Genomic DNA, 18211 nt, shown 5'->3' with positions numbered 1-18211 from the left:
TTGTTCCATTCTAATTTTCAGGAAGTTTATTGCTTCATTAGGGTTTTGTACCTCTTGGGTTGAGCTGTTAATTTTCTTTTTTGAATTCTTTCTTCTGTAGCTCTTATTTCTTTTCCAAGTTTTTTTTTTGTACTCTCATTTCATTGACAAAAATATATTTTAAAAATTATTTTTAAGAACTTGATTCTTTTCCAGGAATTCTAGTTGAGTTTGTATTCTTTAGGTTTTTTCCTGAGGCTTCACTTGTAGATATTTTAGAATCATTGTCTTCTTCTGGGTTTGTATCTTGAGTGTTCCTGTTATCATAGTAGTTTCTAATGATGATGATATATTTTTGTTTTTTCTTTTTTTCTGTCTATTTCTAGACTTCAAGACTTGATATTAGGGCTGGGTTCTGTGTACTCCTGGAGGGCTAGTCTGGGTTTTTCCACTTAACTGCTTCCTTGAAGTATTGACTGTTTCATTGTTCTAGCTTTTCTGGAACAGCTCAAGCTGGGCACCTGCAAGTTTTTAAGTATTTCTAAAGTGGTCTGATTCACGATAAAATCTGATTACTGTCCTCCCACCTCCTTTCTTCCTCCCTTCTCTCCCCTCAGCTCTGTAAGTTCATGCCCTGAGTTTGGGTCTGGAGTAGTCAGCTAGAAGACTCTGTTGGTGCAGAACTGTGTAGGTTCCCTTTTGGTCTGGGATTCTTACCATGGTTATTTCTCTGCAGGCTTTTGCCTTGAGTACATAGTATTAAGTGAGACTCTGAAATCCTACTCTGCTCCTGGTATAAGCTACACGAGTGCTGCTTGCTTCTGAACTTCCTCCTTGCTCTGTATACAGCGGGAGTAGGAACTGTTCTTTACTTTAGAACCCAAATATTCCTCAGTGCACCTGGATTTGTGATCCAGAACTGAGTAATGAGAGATAGTTGCCTGTGGTGGGACAAGGAACAAACTTTGTTCTGTTTTATAATGTGTGATTGCTCCTCCTAGACCTGATTTCTGGAATACAGACCTCTTTGTCGATATCCTTATGTTGACCTGGTCTGGAGAAAGGAATCACTGTGACTTCTTGAATTTCCCCAATTGAGGATTCAGCCTGGTACATTTTCTAGATCTCTTTGGAGGAGTTATGACTTTTGAGGAGATCTCTTTGCTCCTTCCTGCTTTATCCAACTCTGCCTCTGCATGTGTATTTTAAAACTTTACATAGATTGAAAGATTGTAAGAGGTGTCATAAGAGACTTAATTTCCAGTCTCTTACTTAGGATTGTATTTTGTCTTTGGTCACTAGAATGGATTGGGTAAGAATTACCTATGCTTGCTCTTTTTCATATCTAGAAAGGGGTTAATAAGAGTGAGGATAGGCCTGTTGAGAGGTTCTGAATGTTACATGGTTAGTATCATCCTAATTATATTTTAATGTGTTGTCTTAAATATTTATTATTAAAAATCTAATATATTGCTTTGTATTCAGGAAAAGATTCAAGGTCTAAGGGTCTTCATGCTTTTCCAGAACAATTTATGGTGAGTTTAGAATTGATTTATTTGTATTTAAAAAAACACCAAAGCAATTCCTTCCAAATAAAAAAGCAAGATCAGTGATAATGATGTTTCAGTAAATTTTTATAAATATCCAACTTGATTAAACCTGAGATTTTAATATGATAGCTTTGGGCTTTTATGATTGCTAACTTGGGAACTTTGGAAGTGAAAACCAATACACAGGAAATTGTGAATAAATTGTTGAATAGAAATGTTAAATCTGTACATGGTATAATTATTTTTTGCCATTTAAGTTTTTATAAGTGAAGATGGTTGAGAAAATGATCAAAGACTCCAAATGCTTAATTTTGAACAGTGGTTATTATGTTCTGTATTTATAGACCTAGTGTTTGTGACATTTTTCTTTACTGTTTAGGACTCTGGAATATACGGAAGAAAAATAAAAATTAGTACATCCCTAACTGATGATGAAGGTCTGTATCCTTTTTTTTTTTTTTCCTTCAAAAGATGTCAACTACAGTGTCCCAAAAGTTGTTTTTAATAGCTTAAAACTTCACTAAGACTTTTGGGACATCTTATTTATTGTCTATCCATAAGGCTTTCCTTGAATATTACTGTCCAAGAGAATTGTCTGATGTACTTTAATTATTTGTGGCTTTATAATTAAGAATTTTTTTTTATGTCACAGTCACTTTCCTGTAGTCTGCCCAAAATAACTTGCATCAATAACAAAACAAATTGATATGATACATTGACCACAATTTTTTAAAAAGTAAAATGTCTTATTTGTATCCTTTTACATTGTTCTCACTTCTTAGTGACTCCTCAATGAACCTCCCCTTGAAAAAAAAGAGAAATTCAGTTACTATACCACAATCTCTACATTTTCTGGGTCTGACACTGACTCAGTTCCCATGTAGACTTTATCAGCTATGTCCCTGTTGCTGGCAGGAAGGCCTCTTTCCCATCATAGCTCATTGATGCTATAATGAGTCATTCCATTGACCTTGAATTCTTATATTTTCTATTACATTCTTGTTGTCATTTTGTAAATTGTTCTTCTGGGTTCACTCCTGTCATTATGTATAGTTTCGTACAAGACCTCCCAAGTTTTCCTAAACTCTTCATATTTGTTGTGTCTTAGCAGTAGAATGATATACATTGTATATTCCATAGTTTGTTTACAGTGATTACAATTATCCAGGTTATATACATTATTTTCTATTGGAAGGGAAGGAAGTTAAACTTGAATTTTAATTTTATTATTTTAAACTCATTTGGGAAAAAAATTGGGGCCTGTGTAAATCACATGTACATAACTACATAAATTTTATATATAAGTAAGGAAAGAATAAACATTTATATGGTGCCTACCCATATACCAGATACCATGAGCAGCATAATTTAAAGATACCTCATATGATTTCACGACAATATTGTGAGAATTATTCCTGCTATTACTTATTTCCATTTTATAATAAAAAAAAACTGAAGCAAACAGAGGTTAAATGGCTTGTCCAAGGTCCCAGACTGGATTTGAACTTAAGACTTCCTTACTCTATCCACTGTGTTGTCAGCCTCTAAGTATGCTGAATATTTTATATTAAAACACTTCAAACCCATCATTCTCTCCTCATCCCACTCCTTTTGAATGGTTTAAGCCCCATTCTTGGTCCTTTACTGAGGACCTCTACCATGCCTCTGACCCCAGCTTCTTTAGCATCTCAATTTTCCACTGTGCTGAGACACTGAACTCCACTTATAGTAACAAGTAATAATAGCTAGGAGACTTTCTTCTTAAATCTTTTCCTTTCTTGTTCTGTCCATCTTTAGTCCAGAATGGGCTTTCTCCTGATTTTAGAGCTTCTCCTGATTTTAGAGCTTCTCTGACCAGCCTTCTCCGCATCTGCCACCTTTTCACTCACTCTTGGTAATAGGGGGTATGAAATACCCATCTTTTCCAAACTCTTTGTCACAACCTCCCTTTAGCACCATCCCTCTTTTGGGTATTCATCATTTGGTCAGAATTCTGGGAGCTGTAGCTTCCTGACTTCCAGGCTCCCCTCCTTTCTCCCCCCACCCCCTCCCCAGTCCCCCCGGCTCCCTGATGAGTTCACTGTCTGGTTCTTCTCATCTTCTGCCCTGACATACATAGATTATACTCTCGATTTTGCCATTATCTACTAATGGCTACTTTCATGTTCATGAATTCTGGAAATCCTTTATTTTATCACAATCTGTTCCCATTTTACCTTTCCTCTGCTTTGCAACCCTAAATCTTGTTTTTCTTCTACAGTTTGTTAACTGTAACTTTTGTTCTATCCAAGTTCTGTCCTGGGTCATCATCCCTGCCCTTGTTGGCTTGGTGACCTGGTTCAAGTCTGTACTGTCTTCTCTCAGTCCATGGACCTCTTATTGGACTGCCATTCCCTCCAAGTCAGCCTAGGGCTACTCCCACCATCCACGGTATTGGCTTTCGCATCGTTATTGCTGACAGAGATGGAGTCAAGAAAACATACGGACTGTGTTTGTTATTCTCTTTCCCACTTCCAAACTCTTTTTGCCTCTAATCCATTGCCTCTTCTTGTTTTTCCCACCCTTATTTATCTTCCAGTCTCTGTGCAATAGGCACTTATTTTGCTTACAGATATTCGTCTCTCTTTTCCTCCAACAATCTGTGCAGTTTCCTTAGCTGTCACCCACATCTCTCCTCTGTTTTGTGATTCAGCTCCTCATGGGATAAAGTGACCTTCCTCCTGAGCCATCCTAACCCTGCTACGTTTTTTTTTTTTTTTTTTGGCTGAAACAGTTGGGGTTAGGTGACTTGCCTAGGGTTATACAGCTAGGAAGTATTAAGTGTCTGAGACCAAATTTGAACTCAGGTCCTCCTGACTTCAGGGCTGGTGCTCTCTCCACTGTGCCACTTACATGCCCCAACCTTGCTACTTTTTTAAAGTGATTCCATTCCATCATGTTTTCCTCTAACAGATATCTCCACTCCAGTGTTCCCCATTCTTAGTAACATGTCCATTCTTAAAAAACTCACTTAATTCTCTCAGCTCTTTATCTCTTCTGCCCTTTGAAACCAAACTTATTGCAGGGGCCTCCACCTTCTCTCCTCTCACTCTCATTGATCCTTATGATCCATCAATACACCCAAACGGCTTTCTCCAGTGTCACCAATAGTCTTTTAGTAGCCAAATCCAGTGGCTGCTCTCTCTGGCCTCTTGTAATCTTTGACATCAGTTGATTGCCCTCTTCTCCCTGATCCCCACTTCTCTGGGTTTTCAGCATGCTCTGTCTCCTAGTTCTTTCCTTTCTCTTCTTTGCCGGGTCTTCCTCCATCCAGATCATGCCCTCTCCTCTGTTCCCTGGTGACCTGTGGGTTTAATTACTGTCTCTGTGCTGATGATTCTCAGATCTTATCTAGCCCCAACCTCGCAACACCTTTTAGACCTCTCAAAATGGATGTCCAGTAGAGCTCTTAAGGTAAGGGTGTCCAAAGCTGGAGCTAAGCCCCCAGGACACCATCAGACTTCCTGAGCTCCAGGCAATGGCCGTGGCCTTCTGCTCTCGTCTCGGCTACATCTCCCCAGTATGGTCCCTTCTCTCTGGCAGCATTGCTGCTTCGCTGGTGCTGGCAGCCATCACTTCTTGTTGGTATTCGGTTGGTTGGTCTGCCTGCCTCAGATCTCTCCCATTCTGATCCCTCCTCCATCTCCCCCAAAGTGATTTTGCTAAAACTTAGGTTTGATCATGTCACCCCTTCCCCTCCCCCCAAACATTAGTGACTCTCTATTCCCTCTAGGAACAAATATAAACACAACTTACCAACCATCTTCTCCCCTTTCTGGGCTTCCTACACTGTGGTTTCCTCATACATCCTCTTTCATCTAGTGACTCTGGTCTCCTGTCTGTTCCATAGCAAGACCCTTCGTTTTTCAGCTTTGGGTATTTTCTCTGGTTTCCCCAATGCCTGGAATACTCTCCCTTCTCCACTCCGATGACTGACTTCCTTGGTTTCTTTGAAGTCCCAACTAAAACCTCACCTTCTAGAGGAGGACTTCCCCACCCCTTTTAATGCCAATGCCTTTCCCTCTGATAGCTATTTCCTATTTATTGTGCGTAAGACTTGTTTATGCACTTGTCTTTCCCATTAGACTGTGGATTTCTCAAGAGGAGGAATCAGCTTTTACTTTTTTTTTGGTGTCCAGTGCATAGCAGAATGCTCAGCATTTAGGATTCACTTAAATGTTTATTGACTGACTGCAACTGAGAATCTGGAGGAGTTGTCTGGGGGACACTGAACAGTTCAGTGATTCGACTGTATTAGCACACAGTCAACATGTGGCTGAAGTGAGACTTGAATCCAGAACTTGCTGACTCAGAGGCCAGGTTCTATTCACTTCAGGGTAAACTATAGAATCATAAACTTTGTATCATTCAATCGACAAACATTTTTTAATTATTCATTAAAGCCTACTGTAGGTTTTGGAGATGCAGAGACAAGAAAGAGACTGAACTCTCAGGGAATTTTCTATAAGAGGAGTCAACATATTCTTTCATCAGTATATCTAAAATATATTCCCCAAGCCTTACCCTCTTCCATAATTTCCTCTTTACCCCCTATTCCTTTGTGCAGTCTGCTGGGCAGGCCTGGAATATATCCCCTCTTCTTACTAGTCCTTTTGGAGTTCCTGGTTCAATAGAGTTCAGCTCAGGTGCCACCTCCTTCAGGAATTTTTACCTTGTTTGTTTCCTCTTTGTTAGGGTTTTATTTTTCATTTTTTGTATAGCTTGTATTTACTTATCTATGTACATGGAAGCTTCTTGAGGGAAGGGACTGTTTCATTTTTGTCTTTTTGTTCCTGGTGCTTACAACAGCTTACACAATAGAGGCATAATAAATATTGAACTGAGTTGAATTGAGTCTTAGTTCTTAGATTGACTTTAGAAATTACAGTCAGTGATATTTGTGTTAAAAAATATTTGCTTCACAATCTGTAAGAGTCCTTATTTTAATTTCTTGTAATTTAATTAAATTTCTTAAAAATAAACTTATTTTAATTTGAGGAGTTATTTGATGCTTTTGGTAGAAATTTCCTTCAATCCAAAACAGCATTTTATTGCATTTTGTATATGTAATTGGAAAGAGTTCTGAGGTGATCATTTTAACATTGGCTTTTTTTCTTCTGCTCATATTTGTTTTAGTGGAAGATGAAGAGGAGACAATTGAAGAGCAAGAGGCAAATGAAGGACATATAGACCATCAAATAGAACTCTCTAATTTAGCCAAAGAAGGTAGATTAGAATTTCATATCTTAGTTTTACTTAGTTTAACTTATAAATCCTATCTATAAATATTCTTTCTTCTATTTAGAATGTTTTCTGTTGGCTTTTTTCCTATATTTACATAGTACTTTTATTTGATGACTATGTATTATTTAACCTTGAATGATTTTACAGTTTTACAGACTAGCTATTTTAAAAAATAAAATCTCTAAGTTTCATTTTTGTTGTTCACATTTCTTTATTGATATAAATAATACATTTTGAATTGACTGTCTTTAAGTACTTTTATAAAATATGTATTTAACATTTTTGAAACAGGGAGATATAGTAATTGGGGTAGCTAGTTGGTGCAGTAGATAGACTACTGGGTTTGGAATCAAGAAGATTCATCATCCTGAGTTCAAATCTATCCTCAGACACTTACTACTTGTGTGATTGTGGGTATATCACTTAATCCTGTTTGCCTCAGTTTCCTCATCTGCCAAATGAACTGGAGAAAGAAGTGGCAAGCTGCTTTGATATCTCTGCCAAGAAAACCCCAAATGGATCAGAAGAGTGATGACATGACTGAAAAATCACTGAACAACAATATATAATAGTGAACAGAATAGCCATAATATGATAAATACAGATTTTTTTTTTTTAGCCATTTTCATGTTACTTCTATATAAACTTTTATATTTTAGTATTTCGGTTTTATTGTTACTCTTATTTTATTCCAGGTTCATATTCAGTATTATTTATTGTAATTACAGTGCTGGATAGCAGGCAACCAAATTAATTAAATTTAACATATAAATGCTTAACTCCCTAATTTAATTGCAAAAGTAGGGGAAAAGAGAAATGAACAAGCATTAAGTACTTTCTGTGTTTAAGGCATCGTGCAAAGTGCTTTTCTGATTTTTCAAATTTTCTGATATGCAGATTTGCAGATATTTTCTGATTTGATCTCAGTTGACAATAATAATGTTTCCTGTTTTTTTTGCTTTTTTCTTTTTCCTCTAATTTTGCCTGTGAATATGTTGGATCTTCTCACTGATTTGATTAATTCTTATTAACATGTTTTTTGTGCTAAGTGAAAATGCTCTTCATTGAAAAAAAAATTTAGTGTGACAATTTGTTCCTCTTCCAGCTGAATTGCCCTTAATTGATCTGGTGAAGTTATATGAAGGTGCCTTTATGCCAAGTTTTCAGTGGCCACAGCCTAAGCCTGAGAGTGAAGAGACTAGTGAAGAAGAAGGTAGGCTTTAATTTGGCCTTAAGTACCAGCATATTTACAGAGGGATTTAACTTGAACATTTGGTTTATCAGACTGAACCTTATTTTCTTTTGATGTGACAGAGCAACATGGAAAAGAAATCATTAGTGATAACTTTTGTATTAATATTTAATCATATTGATTTTACCCTCTCCCCTCCCCCCCCTTTTTTTTTAAAGACCAAAGCACTTTCTATCCAGATCTGAAGAACACTTAAACATGTAGTTGGAGCATAGTTTTTGCTTTATCCATTTATTCTATACTCTCTTTGCTATAAACATGATGAATTTATTTTACCTTTATCCATGCTATATAAATCTCACTCTGATGACTCCTTATGGTATGATGAGTGATTTCAGACTCTTTTAGATGTATTCTGACAAGTTCTGTCAAGATGGAAATGCTTTAAGTACTCTGTTGGCAACAGACTGAGCCTCCTATGAGAAGCCAAGAGTGGAGAAGCCCCATAACCAGTAGGCCATGCTCTAGGTGAAGTGTTCTTTAACTATGACAGGTGAGGAAACAGAGATGCTAGAGACTGTCTTGTACATCCCATTTTTCACTTCAATAATGATGGTGTTGGGATGGTCAAAAAGAGAACAGAGGATGCTAAGAACAGTGTCTAATGACCATGGAATTCACATGTGGTCCAAAAAACTATCACTGTAGATGTTTATCACTAAATGAAAACAAAAGGCAAAAGAAAGACTGTCTCACAAATTCTTTGTAAACAGGATAACAGAGTAGTCACTAAGTTTGGTTTCTTCCTGTGCCCAAAGGTGATATATGCCCTCCTTTCTCTTTTTGGTCTTTTATGTCTAGCTCATTTCCTTACTTTTCTTTGTTTTACCTTTTAGATGATTAGCTATTCTTAAATTCCTTATCACTTTGTCTTAATCCCAGTTACACTTTACCAAACCTCCAACTCTTGAGTTGCTCCCATTATTCTACCTCTTATGTTCCTATTTAGATGAATCTGTATTCTCCTGGAGATAGTTGTGCATTCACTCTGCCTATTTTTGGCTAGATTTGTGTTATAGAATGTTAATTGGATCCTCCTTACATGGCAATTCTACTCTGATTGACTCTCTCATAAGTTTTCTATGTAGCTCTTTTGCCTGCCTCAGTGTAGGTGTTGTTAGTGCTTCTTCCTGAACCCTATTCTCTTCTTTCCCTAAATTGCCTCCCTTGGTAATCTCATCAGCTCCAATGACTTCGGGGATATCTGTGCAGTAGACTCTCAAATCTACATGTATAGTTCTCAACTTTTCTGGATCTAGTCCTACATTACCAAATACCTATTGGACTTTTCCATTATAAGTCCATCCACATCTCAAATTCCACATGTTCAAAAGGGAAATATTTCTTCCAAACTCCTTCTTACTCCCAATTTCTCTTTTTTGTGTTCATGTTCATAATCTGAGAGTTATTCTTCTCTTTTTCCTTCTCTCAGTTTTCTGTCCCGAGTCAGGCCAATTCTCTCTACACAACATTTCTTGCATTCATCCTCTTCCTACCGGAAACTCTCCAAAGTCTTTCTTTTTGATTGTGGGCCTTCACTACTTCTTGTTTGAACAATTGTATTGCCCTCCTAATAGACTTTCTTGCTTTTTTCTTTTCCTATCTTCTGTCTTCACTTCCCAGTTGCTAAGTAAATGCTCTTGAAACAAAGACTTGAGTGTCACTGCCTGTCTGCCCAGGTAGCCTAAGTGTCATCCTGCCACCTCTGGCATGGAGTGTGCAGCCTGGCCCGTGTAGCTTGGTGTGAGCAGCTCAAGAGCAGAGGGGGCTGCTTTTCATAACTTCAGCCCTAACCATGGTGGCTGCACACAATGGGGACTTAACCAGTGCTTGCTGATTGATTTGTTGCTATGATACCTTTCATGCATTCTTCATTCTAGTTAGACTGTCTTGTTATCTGCTCCCTTCACACCTGTGAACATTGACTTTGAATTTCACTCGGGTACATGACCCATCCTTCAGTATAATATGAGCCTCTTGAAGTCAAGGACTACTTTTTTTGTCTTTGTGTGTCCCTAGCATGTAATGGTATCTTGTGCATAATGGAAGCTTAACTTTTGTGTAATTGAGTTAAATAATAGTTAACATTTACAGAGTGCTTTAAGATATACAAAGCATTTTATGAATATTGTATCATTTTATTCTCAGAACAGTTCTAGGAAAGAGTTGCTGTTATCATCATCATTATCCATATTTTACAGATGAAGAAACTGAGTCAGGAAGAGGTTAATTGACTGACCCAGAGTTATATCACCTGTTAATTGTATTAGGACAAATATGAACTCAGTTCTTCTAGATTCCAGGTCCATCACTGTTATCAACTGCACCTTTTTCTTGTTCAGTTGTACCTGACTTCATGACTGTGGGAACCCACAGGCCAGACCGTCCATGGGCGTTTTCTTGGCAAAGATATTGGAGTGGTTTGCTATTTTCTTCTTTAGTATATTAAGGCAAACAGAGATTAAATGACTTGTGTAGGGTCACACAGCTATTAAGCAATTGTATCAATTGAATTTAAGAAACTTATTAAGCATTTACTATGTATCAGGTACTATGCTTAGCACTGGGAGTACCAAAAAAGGACACATGGCAATTCCTGCTCTCAAGGTCTTTACAATCTAAAGGCGGAGATAACATCACTGACTATATAACACTAATGAGGTTTATTTCTGAATGAGGGAAATAAAAAAAATTAATTTCAGTAATCAGTTATTAATATAAGACAAATAATCATTTCTTTCATTCCCCCATTTGATTCTATTGAGATAAAATTTCAGTGAATCACTGATAGGACAGATGCTTCATCAAAGATTCTAATTATGGAGATTATGAAGGGAACCACTATGAGGGGAAAAGGAAAGAGTTTGATCCATGTGATGCATTGATAAGGTCAAAAGGGGCAAAACCCTTTGGTAAGTAGATCTTACAGATAAAAGGGATAAAAAGTAAATAGTTTTTAAAAAATGTGTATATAGGGCTCAGTAGTCTCATCTCATACAGCTGTCTGGTTCTGCTGACTCTTATCTGATGCAGCCTTCTGATGTGTGTGTGGTTTCAGAGCAGTTTCTGGCTTACTGGCTTCTCCAGTTCAGATCACTTGCAGAGATTCCCTTCTCTACTAAAAATCTCTTACAGTTTGGTCTTAACATACTTTTTAATTGCCTTTGCCAATTACCAGGTCAATTAGTAGGAGTCAGTTCAGACCTTATGTATCTATTACTAGAAAATCAAATTTCAAACTTTTTAGACCAGAGAATTTACATTTTTTAGCTTAGCCAATTATCATGTTGATGTATCTAAGAAACAAATATCTTTCCAAGAATTTCACTGATTCACTGTTAAATCTTGGAAGGATTTTATTTTATATTCTTGCAAGAGTAGGTATCTAGACTAATAGATACATTTTAGGAAACCATTGAGGCAGTCTTTTATTTCCTGTCCTGAAGCTCAAATCTTTCCCCTTATTCCCCATAAATTGGGTGATACAAAAGTGTGAATCTCTACCTCTCTTTGCATCTCATTAATATTTCCTATTCTTATTCTCCACCCTTGATCACATCCTGTACTAAAACCAAACCCTGGAAATACAAATACAAGAAGGAAGAAAGTCAGCCCCTGCCCTTAAGGAGTTTACATTCTTAGAGTAGAAGATAACAACTGTAGGAACTGGGGAAGGAGAAAAGGGGATGGAGGAGTCCAGAAGGTTCCTTTTCATATCTAAAATCTCCATCCCAATTACATTTCTTGTTCTGACTCCTAGACTCCTATTTCTTAGATTTCAATTTTCTAATTTAAATTTCATTTCTCTGTATTTTTCCAGTTAAGTTTTTGTAATTCTGTAGAAACTAAATCCTCATCCAATTCTTACACAAACTGAAAATTAGAATCCAGTTTATATATTTGGCATTGTTCATTCCTTTATTAGGAGGCTACTTTTTCTAAGAATTTTAATGAATTATCTCTAAAGCTGCCATATTAACTACAATTGTAACAAAAGATTTTGGGAAAGCAATGTATAAATATATCATTTAAGAATAGTACATATAAGTTGTTTATAATAAAACATTTTCAATTTTTATTCTTCTTTGTTAACACAGAACTGAGACAGTTATGATAATTAACCTCATTTAATAATATAATTTTATCCTGGTTTCACAAATTTACGTTCTTGCCTAATTATCGCCATATCATTGTGAGAAATTAAAGGACCTTATCTTACGTGGAAAACTATAACTAATAAAAGATGATAAGGCAAAATTCTTATTTACCTAATTCAGAATATAGAAAGAACTAAAATTCTAGACCAAATAACTCAAATTTTATAATTACATCTTATTATAGTGAGATGTGCTTCAGTATTAGCCTAAAATATTATGTTTATTATTATATTTATACTGATCACCAAACATGATAATAGAAATTTGCCATAAAAGATGTGGGACATAGCTATACAATATGCCCCTATCTTGATGTCAATTCCAGGCCAGAGTCATATAATAGCTGACAGCATTGAACCAAGTTTAAAGTCAGCTAGGTGGGATGTTTTCCATTCAAGAGGAAATATCATTCTGGAGAATTTGAGTCAGGAGAATTCTACCTCAATCCACACCAAGATTCATCCTCTCAATCTTTTCTATTAGAATTTCAGTGCAGTTCATGGGTATTAATTTCATATGGTTCTTGACATCATGCATCATGACTAATAACACTCCTAGGTCATCATATCTGATGTCAGACTCAGAATAATATCAGTTACAACCCCATATGGTCTCAAATAGCAAGTTCTAGTAATCACAGCTTTGAATAGATTTAGTTATTAAGAATCACATATCCTAGATAACATATATTGACTATAATCTCAGTTGGTAACAGATGTTCATCATAAAAAAAAATTACAATTTATCTTGTCTTAGAGTTATTAACACATCAATATTGTTTTTTAAAGGCCTACATCAATATAAATAAGTAGTCTAGTATATGGAGCCAGGTGGGCTGATTTCTTGAATGAGAAAATGAATTGAGAGTCCAACCATAGCCTTCCTAAAGTATTCCTTATTTCCCTCCACCTCTTCTCACCCTTATTCCCAGGGACAGGTACTCACTAGCCATAGATCTTAGATATTATATGCATTGAGCTGCTGACTGCTGACATTTTTCTTCATGTATTCATTTAAGATTAAATGAATAAAACTAATATTGAGACTCAAAAAGAATATTCAGGATCTCCAGAAAAGGTTTCACCTCAAAAACAGTGAAGTCTCATTAATCACAGTAAGACTGGGAACACTGGTTATCAGTCTCATCAAGTTATTATAATTAATTCACTGACAAAGTTTATCAGATCTAAAAATTACATAGATTTTTATTTAAATATTCATTTCTAAAAGTATTTCTTTCTCAGAAACCACTTAAAATTTGTCGTAATATAAAAAGATAATCACTAAACTTTGATGAAGGAAATTAGTTGGAAATTTTTAAGCTGGCAGATATCTCTTAGTCAACCCTTAAAGTAAAAATAAATTAAAATTTATCAAAACTAAGATGGTGTAAAATGTCTGTCTTTAAGTATCATAATTAAATCCCCAAAACATCATAATTAAAATAAATTTCTAATTGGCACAAACAAATTCCAACTTAAACAATGCTAAAAGTAGACCCTAATAATTTTAAAATAATAGCTTTTCATTTTCAAAATACCTGCAGAAATGTTTTTCAACTTTAACCCTTGCAAAATCTTGTGTTCCCAATTTTTCTCCCTCCCTTCCTCAAGTTCCTTCCCTTGGACCGCAAGTAATCCAGTGTGTTAAACATGTACAATTCTTCTACACATGTTTTCACATTATCGTGCTGCACAAGAAAAATCAGATCGAAAAGTGAAAAAAACGAGAAGGAAAACAAAAAGCAAGCAAACATTAAAAAAATGAAAACATTATGTTGTGATCCACACTCAGTCCCCACAGTACTCTCTCTGTAGGTACAGTTACCTCTCTCCATCACAAGCCTATTGGAATTAGACCCTAATAATTTAACCAATATTTTTGCAATTTTCAAAAGTGACAGCCAAATAATTTTAGGTGAAACTTCGTTTTAAAATGTAGGCAAGCCTGAAGTTTGTAATTTCTTAGAGTACTTCAGAATATCACAGTCTGTGGTCAGCAGGGCTTATAAAGTGACCTTGCAGTTTTCACACCCATTTAAAAAAATCTTTCTTTCTTTTTCATGTATAATTAATTCAAGTATAATTCATATTCTGACATCCAGATTATGAACATTTGATTTTTTTTTTTTAACAGCAGCTGATATAATCAATGGTTTACCAAATTTCATGACATAAGAAAAAGTTTGAGGGAAAGATAATGAGTTGTGTTTTGGACATACTGAGTTTAAGATGTCTGCTTTGAGTCTGAAAAGCAGTTAATTGGAGATGTAAGATTGGAGCTCAGCTGAGAGGTTAAGTTTGTTCAATAGATTTGAAAACCATTAGCATGAAAATGGTAAATAAATCCATTGGAACATTGGAACCATTTGTTTCTATATAGTGAGACCATCCATTAGTTAGAGCAAAGATCAGTATCAACATTGAGTTGAAAATCTAAAGATGAGGAGAATATTTACAATTGAAAATAATTTTTAAAATGACTTGTCATTGGTTTTTTTTTTTTTTTTTGGTTTTTATTTAATAGCCTTTTATTTACAGGATATATGCATGGGTAACTTTACAGCATTAACAATTGCCAAACCTCTTGTTCCAATTTTTACCTCTTACCCCCCCACCCCCCCCCTAGATGGCAGGATGACCAGTAGATGTTAAATATATTAAAATATAAATTAGATGCACAATAAGTATACATGACCAAAACGTTATTTTGCTGTACAAAAAGAATCAGACTCTGAAATATTGTACAATTAGCTCGTGAAGGAAATCAAAAATGCAGGTGTGCATAAATATAGGGATTGGGAATTCAATGTAATGGTTTTTAGTCATCTCCCAGAGTTCTTTTTCTGGGCATAGCTGGTTCAGTTCATTACTGCTCCATTGGAAATGATTTGGTTGATCTCGTTGCTGAAGATGGCCTGGTCCATCAGAACTGGTCATCATATAGTATTGTTGTTGAAGTATATAATGCTCATTTCACTCAGCATCAGTTCGTGTAAGTCTCTCCAGGCCTTTCTGAAGTCATCCTGTTGGTCATTTCTTACAGAACAGTAATATTCCATAATATTCATATACCACAATTTATTCAGCCATTCTCCAACTGATGGACATCCATTCAGTTTCCAGTTTCTAGCCACTACAAAAAGGGCTGCCACAAACATTCGTGCACATACAGGTCCCTTTCCCTTCTTTATAATCTCTTTGGGATATAATCCCAGTAGTAACACTGCTGGATCAAAGGGTATGCACAGTTTGCTAACTTTTTGAGCATAGTTCCAAACTACTCTCCAAAATGGTTGGATTCGTTCACAACTCCACCAACAATGCATCAATGTCCCAGTTTTCCCACATCCCCTCCAACAATCATCATTATTTTTTCCTGTCATCTTAGCCAATCTGACAGGTGTGTAGTGGTATCTTAGAGTTGTCTTAATTTGCATTTCTCTGATTAATAATGACTTGGAGCATCTTTTCATATGACTAGAAATAGTTTCAATTTCTTCATCTGAGAATTGTCTGTTCATATCCTTTGACCATTTTTCAATTGGAGAATGGCTTGATTTTTATAAATTAGAGTTAATTCTCTATATATTTTGGAAATGAGGCCTTTATCAGAACCTTTGACTGTAAAAATATTTTCCCAGTTTATTGCTTCCTTCTAATCTTGTCTGCATTAGTTTTGTTTGTACAAAAACTTTTCAGTTTGGTATAATCGAAATTTTCTATTTTGTGATCAGTAATGATCTCTAGTTCTGCTTTGGTCATAAAGACCTTCCCCTTCCACAGGTCTGAGAGGTAAACTATCCTGTGTTCCTCTAATTTATTAATAATTTCATTCTTTATGCCTAGGTCATGAACCCATTTTGACCTTATCTTGGTATACGGTGTTAAGTATGGATCAATGCCATATTAGTTTCCAATTTTCCCAGCAATTTTTATCAAACAGTAAGTTCTTATCCCAAAAGCTGGGATCTTTGGGTTTGTCAAAGACTAGGTTGCTATATTTGTTGACTGTTTTATCCCTTGAACCTAATCTATTCCACTGATCAACTAATCTATTCCTTAGCCAATACCAAATAGTTTTGGTAACTGCTGCTCTATAATATAATTTTAGATCTGGTACAGCTAAGCCACCTTCATTTGATTTTTTTTTCATTAATTCCTTGAAATTCTTGACCTTTTGTTTTTCCATATGAACTTTGTTGTTATTTTTTCTAGGTCATTAAAATAGTTTTTTGGGACTCTGATTGGTATAGCGCTAAATAAATAGATTAGTTTAGGTAATATTATGACTTGTCATTGTTGAAAAATGACCATTAAAAAAAGCAGAAATATGTATCTTAAGTCAACATTTCCTGTACATATTTAACTGATGTAAAATAATTGTCATAACCTCGAGTCCAAAGGAGCTCTGAAATTGTTTTGTTCTGTGCACCCCAGATCATGCCAGAAAGAGAAAAAGTTCAGCCAAAGACTGTGAAGGTTTTCTGGAGGCAGCCTTAGTTTGTAAAGATTACAACAAAAGACAGTATTTGTTTTGAATGTAAGCATTATGAAAAGTAGGATGGTGGAAGACTATAAACAGTATCCCCTTAAAAAATGATGAAAAGCAGTGGAAAATGAAAATAAATTGATGAAAAGCTTGCATTGAGACTCAAGTGATTCAAGGCATTGCAAATGCATAAAGAAACTTTACAGAGAACCATCTCTTATGAAAATGAATAAAAAAATAGAAGGAAAAAAAGCAATTAATCAAAATTTGGATGATCCTCCTACTTCTGGACAGAAATGAAATGAGAAAACTGCATTTTTTCCTCAGTTTTTTTTTTTTTTATCATTGATTGCAAAACAAAAACAAAAACAACACCACTACCACCACTAACAAAACCTCCCAAAACCACTTGACTCAGAACAAATAATAACAGTAGTATTTTTGTGGTTGTTTTAGCCAAGATACTGGGATGGTTTGCCATTTCATTCTCCAGCTCATTTTACAGATGAGAGAACTGAGGTCAGTAAGTTAAGTGACTTGTTCAGGGTCTAGTCAGAAGGTCAGAGACTCTAATGAGTCTCTGGATGTTTTATGGAAAGCCTGAATCAAGCTTTGTTGGTAGTAGATCCTTTCCTCCGATTAGACACACAGATTCTTTTAACAAAGTGAATATTACATTTGATGTTATAGTAATAAAATTATCCCTTTTTGTCCTCTTCTAGCTTTTATTTTCCCCCATTATTGATTTTTTCCCCCATTGCTATCATTTTCCCTAATAGTCCTTCCTTATAGCTAACAAGTATAGTTAAGTAAAATAAATTAAGACATCTACTTTGGGTGAAAATATTATGTCTTATCACATGCTTCTAGTCAGTCATATATCTTTGTTAAGAATCAATCAATCTTTTGAAGTCCTATTTGGTCTTCTATGCTGATTAGAGTATATCACCTCTAGTTTTACATGATAGAATCTCCTCAGTGAGATCCATGATTATTCAAAAAAGTTGTATCTGATAGTTCATTAAGAAAAAAACTAAATGGATAAAATGTCTGTTGCACTTATTGTGTCGTCATAAAAATTAACTGATCATTATGTTTATATATCAGTACATTTGTTTTAGATCCTGTAAGTTGAGTGAGTTGGGTGTATAATTAAATAGGAATAATAGGGTGGATTGGATGGCATGTGTAAAAGCATACATTGACTTTGGCAGTTAGAATTTTCTTCTTCTTCCTCTTCGTCTTCTACCTCTTCTTCCTCCATTTCCTCTTCCCTTTTTTTTTTTTTTTTTTTTTTTTTGTAGGTAATTGGGGTTAAGTAACTTGCCAGGATCACATAGCAAGTAAGTTTCTGAGGCCATATTTGAACTCAGATCCTCCTGACTTCAGGTCCACTGTGCTACCTAGCTGCCCTGAAACTGCATTTTAGAGCAAGGGCTCTTCTCTTGCTATTTTCTCTAAAAAGTGGTGCCTATAAGTGAACTCTGTCCTCTAGATAT

At 35.5% G+C, this 18211-nt stretch overlaps 1 protein-coding gene across 5 annotated transcripts in view; it reads left to right on the top strand.

Moving 5' to 3' along the window:
• The window catches only part of LOC100933889 (E1A-binding protein p400-like), a 136130-nt gene that overhangs the window by 55646 nt on the left and 62273 nt on the right, over positions 1-18211 (top strand). For all 5 annotated transcript variants that reach the window (XM_031948373.1, XM_031948372.1, XM_031948371.1 and 2 more), the window contains 4 exons: positions 1465-1514; positions 1909-1966; positions 6705-6794; positions 7918-8025. In XM_031948373.1, the coding sequence (XP_031804233.1) occupies positions 1465-1514; positions 1909-1966; positions 6705-6794; positions 7918-8025 (306 nt within the window). The remainder of the gene's footprint in view (positions 1-1464; positions 1515-1908; positions 1967-6704; positions 6795-7917; positions 8026-18211) is intronic.

This window comes from Sarcophilus harrisii, chromosome 1 (assembly GCF_902635505.1).
Source record: "Sarcophilus harrisii chromosome 1, mSarHar1.11, whole genome shotgun sequence".
Classification (NCBI taxonomy): domain Eukaryota; kingdom Metazoa; phylum Chordata; class Mammalia; order Dasyuromorphia; family Dasyuridae; genus Sarcophilus; species Sarcophilus harrisii.
The sequence above is the reverse complement of the archived record's forward strand: the minus strand, read 5'-3'. Positions and strand labels throughout refer to the sequence as shown.